The 19,885-nt window shown below is 37.4% G+C and overlaps 1 protein-coding gene across 1 annotated transcript in view; it reads left to right on the top strand.

The window, feature by feature from the left end:
• The first annotated feature begins 14,097 nt into the window (after window positions 1-14,097).
• PPP2R2B (protein phosphatase 2 regulatory subunit Bbeta) overlaps window positions 14,098-19,885 on the top strand; it is a 603,721-nt gene continuing 597,933 nt past the window's right edge. The window contains exon 1 of the mRNA XM_049771455.1: window positions 14,098-14,328. Coding sequence (XP_049627412.1) covers window positions 14,250-14,328 — 79 coding nt within the window. The 5' untranslated portion in view covers window positions 14,098-14,249. The remainder of the gene's footprint in view (window positions 14,329-19,885) is intronic.

Below are 19,885 nucleotides of genomic sequence, written 5' to 3'. Positions count from 1 at the left end.
ATAAGATCGAATTGTCTCTGGTTGAAAATATCCTCTTTACCATTTATCTTTCTGGATTACTGAAGACATAGAGAAGCATTATTCTCTAAGTTGTTGCTAATTCTTTCTGGTGTGGGAGAAAAGGAGCAAAGTGTTGCCTCTGGAACTCATAAAAATAAAAGTGCACTCTTGAAAAGTGTAGTCAGGGAAATAAACTTTCTCTTCTTTCTTTCTTATTCTTTCTTCTTTCTTTCTTACTTTCTTATTTCTTTCTTTCTCCTTCCTTCCTTCCTTCCTTCCTTCCTTCCTTCCTTCCTTCCTTCCTTCCTTCCTTCCTTCCTTCCTTCCTTCCTTCCTTCCTTCCTTTCTTTCTTTCTTTCTTTCTTTCTTTCTTTCTTTCTTTCTTTCTTTCTTTCTTTCTTTCTTTCTTTCTTTCTTTCTTTCTTTCTTTCTTTCTTTCTTTCTTTCTTTCTTTCTTCTTTCTTCTTTCTTTCTTTCTTTCTTTCTTTCTTTCTTTCTTTCTTTCTTTCTTTCTTTCTTTCTTTCTTCTTTCTTTCTTTCTTTCTTTCTTTCTTCTTTCTTTCTTTCTTCTTCTTTCTTTCTTTCTTTCTCTCTTCTTCTTTCTTTCTTTCTTTCTTTCTTTCTTTCTTCTTTCTTTCTTTCTTTCTTTCTTTCTTTCTTTCTTTCTTTCTTTCTTTCTTTCTTTCTTTCTTTCTTTCTTTCTTTCTTTCTTTCTTTCTTCTCTTCTTCTTCTTTCTTTCTTTCTTTCTTTCTTTCTTTCTTTCTTTCTTTCTTTCTTTCTTTCTTTCTTTCTTTCTTTCTTTCTTTCTTTCTTTCTTTCTTTCTTTCTTTCTTTCTTTCTTTCTTTCTTTCTTTCTTTCTTTCTTTCTTTCTTTCTTTCTTTCTTTCTTCTTTCTTTTTCCTTCTTTCAAGTGGGTATTTTTTATCTTTTTTTTATTTAAACACCTTGATTACATACATGATTGTGTTTGGGTTTCAGTCATGTAAAGAACACCCCCCATCACCAGTGCAACATTCCCATCACCAATGTCCCAAGTTTCCCTCCTCCCCTCGCGACCCCCGCCTGTACTCTAAACAGGCTCTCCATTTCCCTCATACATTCTCATTATTAGGACAGTTCAAAATGTAGTTATTTCTCTAACTAAATTCATCACTATTTGTGGTGAGCTTCCTGAGGTGAGCTGGAACTTCCAGCTCTTTTCTCTTTTGTGCCTGAAAATTATTATTGCAAGAATGTCTTTCATTTTTCTTAAAACCCATAGATGAGTGAGACCATTTTGCGTTTTTCTCTCTCTCTGACTTATTTCACTCAGCATAATAGATTCCGTGTACATCCATGTATAGGAAAATTTCATGACTTCATCTCTCCTGACAGCTGCATAATATTCCATTGTGTATATGTACCACAGTTTCTTTAGCCATTTGTCTGTTGAAGGGCATCTTGGTTGTTTCCATAGTCTTGCTATGGTAAATAGTGCTGCAATGAATATAGGTGTGAGGAAGGGGTTTCTGTATTGTATTTTTATGTTCCTAGGGTATATTCCTAGGAGTGGTATAGCTGGATCGTATGGGAGCTCGATTTTCAGTTTTTGGAGGAATCTCCATATTGCTTTCCATAAAGGTTGAACTAGATGGCATTCCCACCAGCAGTGGATAAGGACAGGCCCTCAGATCAGTGGAATAGGCTTGAATACTCAGAAAATGTTCCCCAGACATACAATCACCTAATTTTTGATAAAGGAGCAGGAAATCCTAAATGGAGCAGGGAAAGCATCTTCAACAAGTGGTGTTGGCACAACTGGATAGCCACTTGCAAAAAATTGAATTTAGACCCCCAACTAACATCATGTATGAAGGTAAAATCTAAATGGATTAAAGACCTCGATATCAGACCCAAAACCATAAGATATATAGAACAACACATAGGCAAAATACTCCAGAACATTGAGACTACAGGCATCTTCAAGGAGGAAACTGCACTCTCCAAGCAAGTGAAAGCAGAGATTAACAGATGGGAATATATTAAACTGAGAAGCTTCTGCACCTCAAAGGAAATAGTGCCCAGGATACAAGAGCCCCCCACTGAGTGGGAGAAACTATTCACCCAATACCCATCAGATAAGGGGCTAATCTCCAAAATATACAAGGCACTGACAGAACTTTACAAGAAAAAAACATCTAATCCCATCAAAAAATGGGGAGAAGAAATGAACAGACACTTTGACAAAGAAGAAATACAAATGGCCAAAAGACACCTGAAAAAATGCTCCACATCACTAATCATCAGGGACATGCAAATCAAAACAACTATGAGGTACCACCTCACACCACAGAAAATGGCACACATCACAAAGAATGAGAATAAACAGTGTTGGTGGGGATGTGGAGAGAAAGGAACTCATATCATCAAATTTCTAAATAAAAATCCAGACCCTTTTAATAAAAAACAAGAATTTGTATTCATCCTTTCATTTTCAGTCCTCTTAAACCAGCTCAGGGAACCACGTGTCTGTATGGCCTATCCTAGCTTAGGGCACAAAGCAGAGCCCCAACCTAGACAGGCAACATCTCCTGCAAAGCAATGCTTCTGGTCTCTGATTTCTTGTCTTCTCTATCTCTCTCTGTCTCTGTCTCTCTCTTTTTCTTTCTCTCTCTCGTTCACAGACAACACATATATCATTGGAATGACTGAGACACTCTTATTAACCTAAGGCTAAATCTTCCATAGGGAAGGAAAGTGGAGGACCCTGAGAAACCATATGAGACATGCAGAGAGCAAGCAAGCACCACAGAGACCATTTCCAAGTTGAACAACATTGTAGCAAAAGGGAATTATTCAAGGACCAGTTTTACTTTAATGAGTTCCCTTAGTTAATACTCATTCAGTCTTAAATGGTCTGAAACATAAAGTACCAACTCTATGAAGGTGTAACACTTTCAACTTTCAAAAATTAGTAAGAATTTGTTTTGCTTTGACTTGAGAGTTAAAACATAACAGGTCCATCCTAATTAACCTGAAATAAACTAATTTCCTTTCTTTGAGATTTCATTTTCTTCAAAGCAAAATGAAGAACTGCACTGATCCAATTCTCCCTAAGAAAATAATACTAAAAGAGAATTATCGGGTGCTTTACCTAAGAGATAGGTTTCAATGAGAAGGCAACAGGACTGTTAGCAGAGGGACAGGCTGTTGAGCGACTCCCATGTCTCTTAGCCTCAAAACCTATTCCACAGAGGACTTTGCAGACTAAAGTGATAGCTATTGATGCCCCCCCCCCTAGGGGATCACTGCAGTGAGAGTCTGGATCAGCCTGATCCATGGTGTAAAACTTAAGAACCCTTCCAGTTCACTGTTTTGTTTTGTCATCTAATGCCAGAACTTGGCTTGTGAAAGCCACCAGAGGAATACATTTATGTCTAGCCTTTGCTTACACTCAAACAATTTACCTTGTTAAAATTCTAGCAGCCTTCTTTCATGGCACCAAAAAGGGTCACCTTTATCTTTCCCTTCTCTTAGGTTCTTGGTTACCCTTTTGGAGATCTCATTCTGCTCTTGGAACCACCCTCTGGGACTTTGTCTTAGAAATTCCCCTCTCCATATACTCTGCTTCATGATGACCCTTGGTAGCTTAGAGTTGAGATCCATGAATGGAGGGAATGACAGCTACTGTTTCATTTGCTATTTCTCCAAGTAAAGCTATTGTTTTTTTTCCAAAACCTTTTTGTAACTAACACCTACAGCAAAAGTGTGAATGACTATCATTGAAATAGTAAGATTCTAAGCCCAAGGAGACTTTTAAAAGCTTCTTGCTGTCATAGGCTCTATGATGTAATAGTACACCAAGATAGAATACATTTTGTTTTATTTTGTTGTGGTTGTTGCTTTTGAGTTTTTAATCTCTGGTTTATTTGGGGGGGGTCACAACTGGTGACATTCAGGAGTTACTCATGATTCTGTATTCAGAAACCACTCCTAGCACTCCTTAGGGAACCATATTGAATACCAGAGATTTAACTTGGGTTGGCTGCATGTAAGGCAAATGCTTTGCCTTTTGTACTATCTCTCTGGCCCCAAAATTGTTGCTTTTGTTATTGCAGGGACTATATCTGTCTATGCTATGGACAAAACTTGGAGTCTCACATAGAAAAGGCATGTGCACTATCATTTACATTCCAGCCTGAGTTTACACATATGTACTCTTTTAGAGCAGTGATGCTGTTTTTTATATCGGATCCCCATCATTCAACTAAATACCTATAATAACAGCCATTTGTTAGATTTAATGGTGATTTAAGATACAGGCATTTAGAAGATATTGTTACCTTGACCATTCCAGCCAAAGCATGAAATTGATCATCCAATTATTTTGTTTTAATTTAGTTTATTAAGAGTATGTATCAAATAGTTGACATAGTTGATAATAATACATTTATTTCCAGATAATTGAGAGCAATTTTTTAAAAAATAGTAGACAAAAATAAGAGAAAGAGAAGATGAGGGAAAAATATATAGTGATAAGAAAATTTGTGAAAAATATTGTATTACCAATGAGGTCATTAATACATTGTCAGAGGTTTAGTAAGCTCTTGCTGCTAGCTAACCATTCTGTTATTTTATTTCTTTTTGAATGTTAAGTGAATATAATTACATGTTGGCATCTAAATTTGTGTGTCCATATGGTGACAGCAGTATTAAACAAATGAAGTTGTAGAATAACCAAATATGCTCAAGCGATTCAGAAATTCAAACAACAATTGCTGTTACTGTGGCTTTTGTGGAAGTGGTTATGGCTGCCAAAAATACTGGAATTATGAAAAGGTGAAGGAAAGGTGTCCAACTGACTCCAAGAAAATATCAGTAATATTAGCCAAATACTGACATACTTGCAGTTTTGTTAGAATGGTGTCTCTGAAGAGAGTTATTGAGGCATTTGGCTTTCATATGGTTGATTAAAGTTCTATCTCTAGCACCTCATATGATTCCCCAATCATACCAGGAGTGAACACTAAATGTAGAGATAGGAGTAAGCCCTGAGCACCATTGGGTGTGGCCTAAAATAAACAAAAACAAAACCAGAATTACTTATGCAAGGAAATGTCTAGTTTATTTTTTCTGCCATTCTGCATACTTGATCTGAGTAGATAGGATGCAGAGATGTGGTACTAAACAAATCATTTTATTTTCCCCATTTTTATTTTTAAAAATTACTTTATTTAAACACCATGTCTTACAAGGTTGTTCATTATACAGTTGGGATGTCTTTTTTCACAGTTACAAAGTTGTTCATGATTCAGTTCCAGTCATATAGTGTACAACACCCTTCACCAGGAAAGTCCTCTGTAATCCTGTGCTCATTGCAATGCTATTCACAATAGGCAGCATATAAATACACCCCAAGTACCTGAGAAAAGATGAGTGGATTAAGAAATTGTGATACCAGAGATGCTGCAAAAAAGAAAAATACAGACCAATATCCCTGATGAACATAGATGCAAATATCCTCAACAAGATACTGGCAAATAGGATCCAATGCCTCATCAAGAAGATCACTCACTATGATCAAGTAGGTTTCATCCCAGGAATGCAAGGATGGTTTAACATCTGTAAATCTATCAACATAATACACAGCATCAACAAGAAAAATAAAAATCACATGATCATATCAATAGACACAGAGAAAGAAAGCATTTGATAAGGTCCAACACCCATTCTTGATAAAAAAAAACCCATCTCAGCAAGATGGGAATAAAAGGAACTTTTCTCAATATAGTTAAGGCAATCTACCACAAGTCAATGGCAAATATCATCCTCAATGGAGAAAAACTAAAAGCCTTTTCTCTAAATTTTAGTACAAGACAGTCTGTCCTCTTTCCACTACTATTCAACATAGTACTGGAAGTACTTGAGATAGCGATTAGGCAAGAATAAGATATCAAGGGAATCCAGACATGAAAGGAAGAAGTCAAGCTCTGACTGCAGATGACATGATACGCTACTTAGAAAATTCTAAAGATTCTACCAAAAAGCTTCTAGAAACAATAGATTCATATAGCAAGGTGGCAGGCTACAAAATTAACACACAAAAATCAATGGCCTTTTTATACACCAATAATGACAGGGAAGAAATGGACTGTAAGAAAACAACCCCATTCACATTAGTGCCACACAAACTCAAATATCTTGGAGTCAACTTGACCAAAGACGTGAAGGACCTATACAAAGAAAACTATAAAACCCTGCTCCAAGAAACAAGAGAAGACACTAGGAAATAAAAACACATAACTTGCTCATGGATTGGCAGGATTAACATCATTAAAATGGCAATACTCCACAAAGCATTGTACAGATTTAATGCAATTCCTCTAAATATACTCATGACATTCTTCAAAGAAGTGAATCAAACACTTCTGAAATTCATTTGGACCAATAAACACCCTAGAATATCTAAAGCACTCCTTGGGAAAAGAAATATGGGAGGCATTATTTTCCCTAACATTAGACTGTATTACAAAGCAATAGTTATCAAAACAGCATGGTATTGGAATAGAGACCCTCAGATCAGTGGAATAGGCTTGAGTACTCAGAGAATGTTCCCAGACATACAATTAACTAATCTTTGATAAAGGATAAAGAAATCCTAAATGGAGCAAGGAAAGCCTTTTTAACAGGTGGTGTTGGCAAAACTGGTTAGCCACCTGCAAAAAAGAGAACTCAGATCCCCAGCTAACACCATGTATGAAGATAAAAATCCAAATGGATTAAAGACCTTGATATCAGACCTGAAACCATAAGGTATATAGAACAATATGTAGGTAAAACACTCCATGACATTGAGACTAAAGGCATCTTTAAGGAGGAAACAGCACTCTCTAAACAAGTGGAAGCAAAGATAAAAAGATGGGAATATATTAAACTGAGAAGCTTCTGAACCTTAAAGGAAATAGTGCTCAGGATACAAGAGACACCCACTGGGTGGGAGAAACTATTCACCCAATACCCATCAGATAAGGAGCTAATATCCAAAATATACAAGGAACTGACAGAACTTTACAAGAAAAAACATCTAATTCTATCAAAACGTGGGGAGAAGAAATGAACAGACACTTTGATAAAGAAGTAATACAATGGCCAAAAGGCACATGAAAAAATGCACCACATCAGGGAGATACAAATAAAAAACAACTATAAGGTACCATCTCACACCACAAAGATTGGTGTACATCACAAAGAATGAGAACAAACAGTGCTAGTGGTGATGTGGAGAGAAAGGAACTCTTATCCACTGCTGATGGCAATGCCATCTAGTCCAACCTTTATGGAAAGCAATATGGAGATTTCTCCAAAACCTGGAAATTGAGCTCCCATACCATCCAGCTATACCACTCCTAGGGATATACCCTAGTAACACAAAAATACAATACAAAAATCCCTTCCTCACCCCCACGCTATTTACAATAGCCAGACTCTGGAAACAACCAAGATACCCTCCAACAGATGAATGGCTAAAGAAACTGTTGTACATATACACAATTGAATATCATGCAGCCATCAGGAGAGATGAAGTCATAAAATTTTCCTATATATGGATGTACATGGAATCTATTATGCTGAGTGAAATAAGTCAGAGGGAGAGAGATAGATAGAGTATAGTCTCACTTATCGATGGGTTTTAAGAAAAAAAAAGACATTTTGCAATAACCTCAGAGACAAAAAGAGGAGGGCTGGAAGGTACAGCTTACTACATGAAGCTCACCAAAAAGAGTGAAGAGAAATAACTACACTAAGAACTATCATAATAATGTGAATGAATGAGGGAAGTGGAAATTCTCTCTGGAGTACAGATGGGGTTGTAGTGGGAAGAAGGGAGATTTGGACATTGGTGATGGGAATGTTGCACTGGTGAAGAGGGGTGTTCTTTACATGACAAAAACCCAAGTACAATCATATTTTTAATCAAGGTATTTTAATAAAGATATTAACTAAAAAAGAAATTTGGTACATTTATTTACAATGGAATAATATAAAGCTGTTAAAATGAAGTCATGAAATTTGCTTACATGTGGATGGATCTGGAGAGTTTTAAGCTGATCAAAATGAATCATAGGGAAAGAGATATACATGTAAAATAAATCATTTTAAATTGGAATCAGAGATGTTATTTTCTACGGAAGTCAAGGGGTACTATCTGGTTTGAAGTGACCCATTTGGAACCTGGGCGCTGGCGTCATTGTTCTTTTGTTTCCACTAAGGAGACAATGTTATTGTAAGTATGTGTACATGTGTATGTAATACTTCCTAGTTAATTATGGAGCAGAAACACTGAGTGTCCTCTCCCTCAACTGAGGAAATGTTTACTAAGTGCCTAGTTTTAACTCTGAATGTTTTGTAAGATTCTGTATATCTAAAACTAAAATATGAAAGTTGAAACTTGCCTATTCATGAAGCCCCTGATATCCTTGAATGATAAAGTTAAGTTTTAGAGAAATGCTTGCACTATTTCCTTTGTAATGAAGAAACACCACAAAAAATATGAGCTATCTTATGAAAACTTGGTCCTTTCCTTTCATTTACTCCATTATAAATGCAGCTAATATTTGTTTGTTGTTATTGTTTCTTTCTTGGAGCTTTGATGTTCTATTTTGTTTTGTTGTTTGTTTTTTTATATAAAATTTTTATTATGCACCATGATTACAAACATGATTATAGTTGTGTTTTAGTCATAAGCCTTTTACAGTCATACCCCTTTACCAGTGCAACATTCCCACCACCAATGCCCCCTCCCTCTTCACAACCCCTGCCTGTATACAAGACAGGCATTTTACTTCTCTAACTCATTAAGATAGTCATGAGAGTTGTTAGTGTAATTATTTCCCTGCCTTCATGCACTACTTTTTGTGGTGAGCTTCATACTGTGAAGCTCATATTTAATTTTTCTTAAAACTCATAGATAAATGAGACTATTGTATATATATCTCTCTCCCTTTGACTTATTTCACTCAGCATAATAGATTCTATGTACATCCACGTACAGGAAAATTTCATGACTTCATCTTTTCTGACAGCTGCATACTATTCCATTGTGTATATGAACCACAGTTTCTTTAGCCATTCATTTGTTGAAGGGCATCTTGGTTGTATCCAGAGTCTTGCTGTTGTAAATAGTGCTGTAATGAACATAGATATGAGGATGAGATTTTTGAATTGTATATCCCAAGGAGTGGTATTGTAGGATCATATGGTACCCCAATTCCCAATTTTTTTGAGGAATCTCCATATTGTTTTCTGTAAAGGCTGGAATAGATAGCATTTCCACCAGCAGTGGATAAGAGTTCCTTTCTCTCCACATCCGCACAGTACTGCTTGTTCTCATTCTTTGTGATGTGTGCCAATCTCTGTGGTGTGAGGTGGTACTTCATAGTTGTTTTTATTTGCATCTCCATGATGATTAGTGAGTGGAGCATTTTTTTCATGTGTCTTTTGGCCATTTGTATTTTTTCTTTGAGAAAATGTCTATTCATTTCTTCTGCCCATTTTTTATGGGGTTAGATTTTTTTGCTTGTTAAGTTCTGTCAGTACCCTGTATATTTTGGATATTAGCCCCTTATCTGATGGGTACTAGGTGAATAGTATCTCCCATTCTGTGGATGGCTTTTGAATTCTAAGCACTATTTCCTTTGAAGTGCAGAAGCTTCTTAGCTTAATATAGTCCCATCTCTTTATCTCTGCTTCCACTTGTTTGGAGAGTGCTGTTTCCTCCTCGAAGATGCCTTTAGATTCAATGTCATGGAGTGTTTTACCTACGTATTTTCTATATACCTTATGGTTTCAGGCCTGATATTGATGTCTTTAATCTATTTGGATTTGACCTTTATGCATGGTGTTAGCTGGGGGTCTGAGTCTCTTTTTTGCAGGTGGGCTAACCAGTTGTGCCGACACCACTTGTTGAAGAGGCTTTCTTTGCCCTATTTTGGATTTCTTGCCCCTTTATCAAAGATTAGTTGATTGTATGTCTGGGGAACATTCTCTGAATATTCAAGTCTATTACACTGTTATAAGGATCATTCTTTATTCCAATACCATGCTGTTTTAATAACTATTGCTTTATAATGCAGTTTATAATTGGAAAAAGTAATGCCTCCCATATTTCTTTCCCAAGAATTGCATTAGTTCATTTCAAATGAACTTCAGACTTGTTTGACCCACTTCTTTGAGGAATGTCATGGGTATCTTTAGAGGAATTGCATTAAATCTGTACAATGCTTTGCATTCTGTTAATCTATTCTTGGTGCTCATCAGGGCTAGATCCTTGATCTATGATCAGAAATCACACCTGGCATTGCTAAGGGACCATATGCTGGCCCAGCATAAAAGTAGTGGCTGTGTGCAAGGCAAGTGCCTTATTGCCTAAGATATCTTTCCAACTCCAAGTTACTATTTTTAGTACCACATTTATGAACTGAATGAGGCTGTGGAGATACAAAAATGAATAAGACATTTATATAATCTCCATTAGACTTCATAGAGTCCCTATCAAAGTTGCATATAATTTCTTTTTTTAATTAAATCTTTATTTATTGCAAGAATGTCTTTCTTTTTTTTTTTCTTTTTTCTAAAAGAAAGACATTCTTGCAATAATAATTTTCAGACACAAAAGAGAAAGAGCTGGAAGTTCCAGCTCACCTCAGGAAGCTCACCACAAAGAGTGATGAATTTAGTTAGAGAAATAACTACATTTTGAACTGTCCTAATAATGAGAATGTATGAGGGAAATGGAGAGCCTGTTTAGAGTACAGGCGGGGGTCGGGTGGGGAGGAGGGAGACTTGGGACATTGGTGATGGGAATGTTGCACTGGTGACGGGTGGTGTTCTTTACATGACTGAAACCCAAACACAATCATGTATGTAATCAAGGTGTTTAAATAAAAAAATAAATTAAAAAAAATATTTAAGCACCATAATTACAAGCATGGTTGTAGTTGGGTTTCAGTCATAAACAGAACATCCCCTTCACCAGTGCAACATTCCCACACCAATGCACCCTTTGTCTTCTCCACCTATTTCAACAGTGGCTTTGTTAAGACAAGGTCAGAACCATATGAGAGTTGGCACTGGTATCACTGACAAAAGGAACTTAATATCTGAAGCACTTACATTGTGCTTGGCACTGTTCCAAATGTTTTAGATCTGCCATTTTATTTTACTTTCACAATATTTTCTTATTCTCAACAATGTATTGAGTCTTAGAGATGCTAAATAAGTTTTCCAATACTGTAATATAAGCCACTATGCAAGGCAAGCTCAAAACCTGGGTATCTAGAATCAAGCCTCTTGGTCCCAGCTATAGTTGGACAGCTATGGGATTGTTATATAGGCACAGCAGCTCAGAAAGGGCCAGTGACAGCAGAGTGAACTGGGTATTACTATTTATCAAGTGCGTAAAATGTGCCAGATGCTTTATATCCATGTTCTGCCATTTCATTAAAAACACCAGGAAAAACTTCCTCCCATTTACAGATGTAGGAACTAAGGTATAAAAACATCTAATCCCATTAAAAAATGGGGAGAAGAAATGGAAAGACACTTTGACAAAGAAGAAATACAAATGGCCAAAAGACACCTGAAAAAATGCTCCACATCACTAATCATCAGGGACATGCAAATCAAAACAACTATGAGGTACCACTTCACACCCCAGAGATTGGCACACATCACAAAGAATGAGAACAAGCAGTGTTGGCGGGGATGTGCAGAGAAAGGAACTCTTATCCACTGCTGGTGGGAATGCCGTCTAGTTCAACCTTTATGGAAAGCAATATGGAGATTCCTCCAAAAAACTGGAAATCGAGCTCCCATACGACCCAGCTATACCACTCCTAGGAATATATGCTAGGAACACAAAAATACAATACAAAAATCCCTTCCTTACACCTATATTCATTGCAGCACTATTTACCATAGCAAGACTCTGGAAACAGCCAAGATACCCTTTAACAGATGAATGGCTAAAGAAACTGTGGTACATATACATAATGGAATATTATGCAGCTGTCAGGAGAGATGAAGTCATAAAATTTTCCTATACATGGATGTACATGGAATCTATTATGCTGAGTGAAATAAGTCAGAGAGAGAAAGAGAGAGAGAGAGAGAGAGAGAGAGAGAGAGAAAGACACAGAATGGTCTCACTCATCTATGGGTTTTAAGAAAAATGAAAGACATTCTTGCAATAATAACTTTCAGACATTAAAGAGAAAAGAGCTGGAAGTTCCAGCTCACCTCAGGAAGCTCACCACAAAGAGTGATGAGTTTAGTTAGAGAAATAGCTACATTTTGAACTATCCTAATAACGAGAATGTACGAGGGAAATAGAAAGCCTGTCTAAAGTAGAGGTGGGGGGTTAGGTGGGGAGGAGGGAGATTTGGGACATTGATGATGGGAATGTTGCACTGGTGATGGATGGTGTTCTTTACATGACTGAAACCCAAACACAATCATGTATGTAATAAAGTTGTTTAAATAAAAAAATGTTTGTTCATTCCTACCGAGTTTTCAAGTGAATGCACTGTGATTAAGTTATAGGTTAGAAGCCTTTGTTACTGCTCAGAGGTGAGGTCTTAGGAGGACACTTCTGGATAATATTACCTGCACACACAAACCTCTCAAAGTAGGCACTGCTTCACATTACTTGGGATACTTCACATTTATTCACATTACCAATCTTTGGCAGGTCCTTGGGTCTAAGGAAGTGGAATGGTTATATATATGAGCATCAAAGGACTATCTCATCTAAGTACTGGTTGGTCATCACATTGGTCAATCATCCAGAAGATAGCCAGAGAGATCATATTGGTGGAATAGTCAATCCAATTGTGGGCCCGAGTGGAGATAATAATTATATCTTCAAGGCTTTGCTCTATGGGACAAACTAACTTACTTCTCTAGTATGAGTGTTTAAAAACAGAGCCCATAAAGACACAGGGTTTACTTTATTATATTTTGTGGCACATATTTATATTAAATCTTAATTTAAAAATTCCCACTTAGGAAGAATTGATTTTCTTTTATAGATCATCCAATTCATTCCCTTGTGCCTCTACATGTAGCACAATGGACCTTTGCTCTTTCGCTTCATTATATATAATACCATCTTTCAGAAAACTTAAATATTCAAAACTAATGCCTTTCAGTCCTAAGATTGCCAAAGTCATTATTTCATGGGTCAAAACCAAGTGGGGAACCATTTCCCCAACCCAATCCTCCCTGTCCTGTATCTGACCCTATTTCTATTCATTTCTCTCTCTCTCTCTCTCACTTAACCCCCCACCTCATCCAAAATTAAAGTTTTGGTCAAATTCTATAATCCTTGAATCAACTTACTATTTTCCACATATTTATATGTTCCTATGTATGACATCAGGATCTGTGGTTTGGTGAATGATGGATCTTCTTGGGTTGAATTTCTGTTCTTGTGTTGTGGCTTTAAATTTACGTCTGATAGCTCACAACCCAGTAGTTGCCTTGATTTGAGTATTGGAAGGAGGAAAAAGGCTGTAGTGTAGTACAGAATCTGTCTGTATTGGAAGTCTGTCACTGACTACTCAGCCCAGCTTATGCTTCGCCTAAATGATAAATGGTGCTATTGTTTGGGCCTTATTAGAAAAAAATAGAACTAAATCTAGTGAGGCAAGGACAGAGACCCATTTCATTGTGCTGGACTTTAATATTCCTAAGACCCATGGCATTGCGGGTGGCTCCTTTCAGCAGTCATCTCTCTCCAGGGCAGAACACTATGCTATCTTTGTTTCATCTGATCTTTCAGTCTAATAAGTGATGGTCACTTATCCTCACTGCTCCAGGATTCTGCTGGATTTCTATTGCTAAAGGAGCAACTGACTGCACGAGTAAAGGTAGAGGATTCAGGCAGAGCATTCAGCTTGTGTTTACAAGCAGGACTGACTTACTCAGCAAATCCTGCTTGAAGGAGCTGCAGCCAATGAAGAGGCTATATCCCGGCTGGCTCAGGGCTTCTGAGTTTGAGCTGCATGCAGAAATGTAAGGCAGTGCTTCCTGGTGCTGATGGCAAAATGGGACCCATTTCCAGTTATTCCTCAGGCTTCCCAGCTTTGCAGATCTGGGAGAGAACCTACATAAACATATTGGCGATGTAGCTAGCTTTCAAGGCTGAGAGAATCCTTATGGATTCAGGAGACTGGTTTTTATTTTAGATCTTTTTGTATTTTTCTGGAAGATGAAATGCTTCTCTCGTTACCTGCCTTACATCTTCAGACCTCCGAATACCATCCTTTCTTCCAGCTGCCACACAGAAGGTACAGACCAGAGAAAGAGTGTCTGGGTGGGTGGGAAGAAGTGGGCTGGTAGATGCCTTCCTACAGGCTCAGCTTTCTGTAGCTACTAGATGACTATTATTCCTGGCACAAAGCTTGTTTCCAAGAGACTTAGATTTAAATCAGTCTGCCTTGTACCGGGAAAGGGAAGGATTTACTGAAGAGTAGGATTATATTGTGAAGGGAATCTCAAAGCTGCTATATCGTTGCCGAGGAAAATATTACAATGTTTTGCCTTTTTCTCTTGCTCTACTTTACATGCAAACAAGTCATAGGAACTAATATTAAGGGAGGAGATGCTCAGTAGATGCTGCCCAAACATTTATCCAAGCTCTCTGTTTTGTTGTTATCTATTTAATAACTTGATATATGCCCAAGAATGCAATTAACAGACTCTAATTAGCTTACTTCCTGATGGAGTGTCAGTTGCTGCTTTGGACTGCTCTGAGTCTGTGTCCTTGGATTGCAGAGCAAGAGGAGCCAGTTGACTTAAGCATTTGCTAGATAATATGCTTTGAGGTGGTCATGAGTTAACACTTTAAAGAAATGGTGACTTGAGCCCTGCGTAAAGAGACTCCACTTCCTGGTTTTTTGGGGACCTTCTTCTGCTACTAACTGACAGAATGTGTTTATGTTCTGTTTACATGTGTGCATGAAATGTAAATGCTTGAGCCATTCACCTTTAACTGAGGAGCTTTAGTCACTAGCTGGCCATGCATTTACTATGTGTGATTTGCTTTTTTTTATTTTAATTTCTGATAAACAGTAATTGTAAGAAAAGTAACTGGATAATTGATTTTCCAACTTAGCAGTTAATCTGAAAGCAGCCCTTGATTGAAGAGGGCTCAGGAAGATGAAGAGCTGTGCCCAACTTGGGTCCAGCTACATTCTTCTGGAATAGAGCAGGTGAGAAACATGTTCTAGAAAACCACAACTTTCTCATCCTCAGAGTGGAAGACAGCAGTCAGTGAGTACATATACACTGAGAATAGCAAATTTATACAGACCAGGAGGTGACTGTCAGATGATTTTCTACTCATACCTCCCAGAAAAGTAATAAGTTTGGGATGAACCTTCATTGAGACTAGCAATGGTATTTTCATTGGCATTGATATTTCTTCCCAATTGTAATATTGCTCTAAAATGTTATGGATAGCTAAAGATAAGAAAAGTCCTTCTTGGGCTGAGTGGTGGCACAAGCCATAAAGTGTCTGCCTAGGATGGACCACAGTTTGATCCCCCAGTGTCCCATATGGTCCTCCAAGCCAGGGTCAATTTCTGAGTGCATAGCCAGGAATAACCCCTGAGCACCACTGGGTGTGGCCGAAAAAAAAAAGTTAAAAAAAGAAAAGTCTCTCTTGGCATATATAGAAATTCCTTCTCTCTTAACATAAAAACTTAATATATTTCAGAGATGGTAACTATCAAGGATAGAAATCTCCAGAAACTTTTTAAATACAAAAGACTGAAGCCGGGTCCGGAGAGATAGCACAGCGGCGTTTGCCTTGCAAGCAGCCAATCCAGGACCAAAGGTGATTGGTTCGAATCCCGGTGTCCCACATGGTCCCCCGTGCCTGCCAGGAGCTATTTCTGAGCAGACAGCCAGGAGTAACCCCTGAGTACCGCTGGGTGTGACCCAAAAACCAAAAAAAAAAAAAAAAAAAAAAAGACTGAAGCCATTAGGAAGCTGTCAAGATGCCTATTCTATTCCTGTTGTGTTTTCCATTCTATCCTGCAAGTTTAGATTTTGAGACCCCAAACACTTGTTGTATTTAATTGTTGTTTCATCTATTAATCAAACAATATAGCCTACCTTGTATAAACAAAATGGCACATAGCAAGAACCTTCTAGAACTATTTTTAAATAAAATTTATTATTTTCCCAAAGTAAAAATTTCATTTTGCTCATGTTAAAACAGTTTCTCATTAGTTGACTAACACCAAACTTAGGTCTTAAAGTGGGAGGCACATCTTTTAGTTTGTTATAATTCAAACAGGGGCAAGGAGCTAAAATATTAGCATATTGACATAAAGAATCACAGGGGCATGGTTGAAAAGGTTTAAATACCAAGAACATAGGGTCTAGTTTCTGAATTGCTCTATGCCCATTTTTATTTAGTAAATGGAAAAAGACTAACTACCATTAATCACAGGATGTTAAAAATTATTGGGTAAATAAAATTATTCATAGAACTGGGTACATAATAGGTAAGGTCTATCATGTACCGCACAACACCCATATCTCTCTGACCCATCAAGAAAAAATTTTGGTTGCTGGACCACATGTGGCAAGGCTCAGGGTTTACTCCTGGCTCTGTACTCAGGTATCATTTCAATGGGGCTCAAGGGCCCAAAAGAATGCCATGGACTTAATCTGAGTTGGCCACTTGCAAAACAGTTGTCTTGTCAGCTATATGATCTCTATGGCCACCATAAATAAATTAGTGACATGATTGATTAAATGGGATTGTGAATGCACTTGTCTAATGTCAACAATGTTTCTTTAAGAAGAAGAAACTTTTTGAAGAATATTTTCTACTGACAACCCAAATGGGCTTACTGGAAGTTTATTCACACATATACACACAAAAACATGTTTCTAACTTGTGTAATAAATAATATAAGTGAATAAAACACTCAATGTTTACTATCTATTCACAACTCAGTTCTGTGGGTATATCTTGTAGGCTTTGGTGTGTACATTTTTCACAACATTCCTCTGAGGTAGTAATCAAGGCACAAAGAAGTTAAGTAACTTCCCCAGTCACACATTTTCTAAGTGCAAAATTAGGCTTAGAAAGTCACTTCAAAGGAAGAATTCAAACACTACATTTCATGCCTTTTTAAAAACACATATAAGGATTTTTATATCTCCTTATTTTAAAATGCTCTTCCCGCCCCCTTGCACAAATTTAGCATCAACCCACTCTTCAGTCACACATCCAATGAGCTTCCATGCCCAGCTTGCAGCAACAGCTCTTTTTGTCTTCACATGTATACCCTGCATTTAAAGTCCTTCCCAAATGCACAATATAATTCTCAAACATAAAATATTGTTGTGTCAACTTAAGAAACCAGTATTTAAATTAAAGGAAATACAATCTCATCTTTTACTGTTGTTTTATGTTTCAATAACTAGAAGTTATTTCATGTATCAGATTCTACATTTTTATGTACTTACTGTGCAAGCTACCCCTCTTTTTAACAAGAGTGCATTGTCCATGCTCTTAGCCACCTTCTGTGTGAACTAGATTTTTTTTTTTCGTTTTTGAGTCACACCCGGCGGTGCTCAGGAGTTACTCCTGGCTGTTTGCTCAGAAATAGCTCCTGGTAGGCATGGGGGACCATATGGGACACCGGGATTAGAACCAACCACTTTTGGTCCTGGATCAGCTTCTTGCAAGGCAAATGCCACTGTGCTATCTCTCCGGGTCCTGAACTAGATTTCACCCCAGACTCCTTCTCCAATCCCTAACTTTTGCATGTGTTCCCTATTAACACCAAGATTTCCAACCTTTAGGAAAAGCTATATGGAGATTCCTTTAAAACCTGGAAATTGAGCTCTCATATGATCCAGCTATACCACTCCTAGGGATATACCTGAGGAACATAAAAATACAATACATAAATCCCTTCCTTACACTTATATTTACTGCAGCACTATTTACAATAGCCAGACTCTGGAAACAACCAAGATGCCCTTCAACAGATGAATGGCTAAACAAACTGTGGTACATATACACAATGGAATATTATGCAGCCATCTGGAGAGATAAAGTCATGAAATTTTCTGATACATGGATGTACAAGTAATCTATTATGCTGAGTGAAATAAGACAGAGGGAGAGAGATAAACATAGAATAGTTTCACTCATCTATGGGTTTTAAGAAAAATAAAAAACATTCTTGCAATAATTTTTATAGTCAAAAGAGAGGAGGGCTGGAAGTTCCAACTCACTACATGAATCTCACAACAAAGAGTGAAGAGTGCAGTTAGAGAAATAACTACACTGAGAACTATCCTAATAATGTGAATGGATGAGGGAAGTAGAAAGCCTGTCTAGAGTACAGGCGAAGATGGGGTGGGGAGGAGGGAGATTTGGGAATTGGTGATGGGAATGTTGCACTGGTGAAAGGGGAGTATTCTTTACATGACAGAAACCCAACCACAATCATGCTTTTAATCAAGTTGTTTAAATAAAGATATTAATTTAAAAAAACATTTTCTCTCTACAGGATTCTTTGTGCCACCCCGCAATATGCTGTGTATCATTCTTACTCCATAATTCTCTATCCCTCTTTAATGAATACTTCATTTCCTACTCTCCTCTTCAGAAAAATGCCTTGAAAGAGTGGTCTATACCCTAATTTCTTTAATTGTGAATGGCAATCCAAAATGGGGATCATATAACTGGTTTTTCCAATATCAAATATATTAAAGATTTGTTTTAGGAACTAGAGTGACAAACAGTATTGTCTTTAGGGCATTTGATTTGCATGTGTCCAATTTGGGTTTGATTCCTGGTATCTCATATGATCTGCTGAGCCCCAACTGGAGTGATCTCTGAGCACTACTGGGTGGTGGCTACAAAACTAAACAAAAATTTTTGTTTTAAACAAATTTCTTTATGAATTATTATTTGTAAATATTTGCTTTATCTATCTTGTATAGTTACATCTTCAGGTAAAAATGCTTTGCAAGTGCAAAAAATTTAAGAAGCTCTGGTACTAGTTCATAAAGGGGTTGATAATTTCTGAGTTTTGCATAATCTCCACCTTCTTTGCTTTATTTTTTTGCAATTTCATTTTATTTTTTTTTATAAAACTTTATTTAAGCATCATGATTACAAGCATGTTTGTAGTTGGGTTTTAGTCATAAACAGAATAGCCCCCCTTCACCAGTGCGACCTTCTTTGCTTTAATTTTTTTTCATGTCTCCATCAGAGTTTCCAATGAGCACTAGAGTGCTACATTTAGCATTTTGTAGGCCTCCTCTCACTGCAGCTCTCTCAGTCCTGGCGCAGATGATCTGAAATCTCTTATTGAGTTTGATGTCTGGGTTTCAAAACATTCACTTTTTCTCTGTTCCCTTCTCTGCTGGATCCTACTCCCTGCTAGGTTCTTATCTTTCTAAATTCTCACTACAAAGGCCCTGTGCTCATTGCTTCCCAAATGCTGTCTGTTTCTTAGTCTTCACATCTTAACTGATTATTCTGGACAAAAACATAGAGCTGAAAGGGAAAAACTAACAGGCAAGATACCCCTCCATTGACAAGAGTGCAAACTATAAAGTCAAAAAGAAATGAGAGGGGAGGGAGAATAGAAAGGGGAAAAAGAGAGAGAAAGAGGGGGAGAGAGGGAGAGGCAGTTTGCTTGCCCTAGAGCAAGGCAGGGGAGGGTAGGAGGAGGGAGGGAAATGGGATGCATCAGTGATGGTGAGGGGAAGGGTGCACTGGTGAAGGATGGTGTACATTGTATGACTTAAACCCAACAATGAACAAATTTGTAACCGTGGTGCTTAAATAAAGCAATTAAAAAA

Source organism: Suncus etruscus, chromosome 4 (genome assembly GCF_024139225.1).
Source record: "Suncus etruscus isolate mSunEtr1 chromosome 4, mSunEtr1.pri.cur, whole genome shotgun sequence".
Taxonomy (NCBI): Eukaryota; Metazoa; Chordata; class Mammalia; order Eulipotyphla; family Soricidae; genus Suncus; species Suncus etruscus.
Note: the sequence above shows the minus strand (reverse complement) of the source record. Positions and strands in the feature narration are given on the sequence as shown.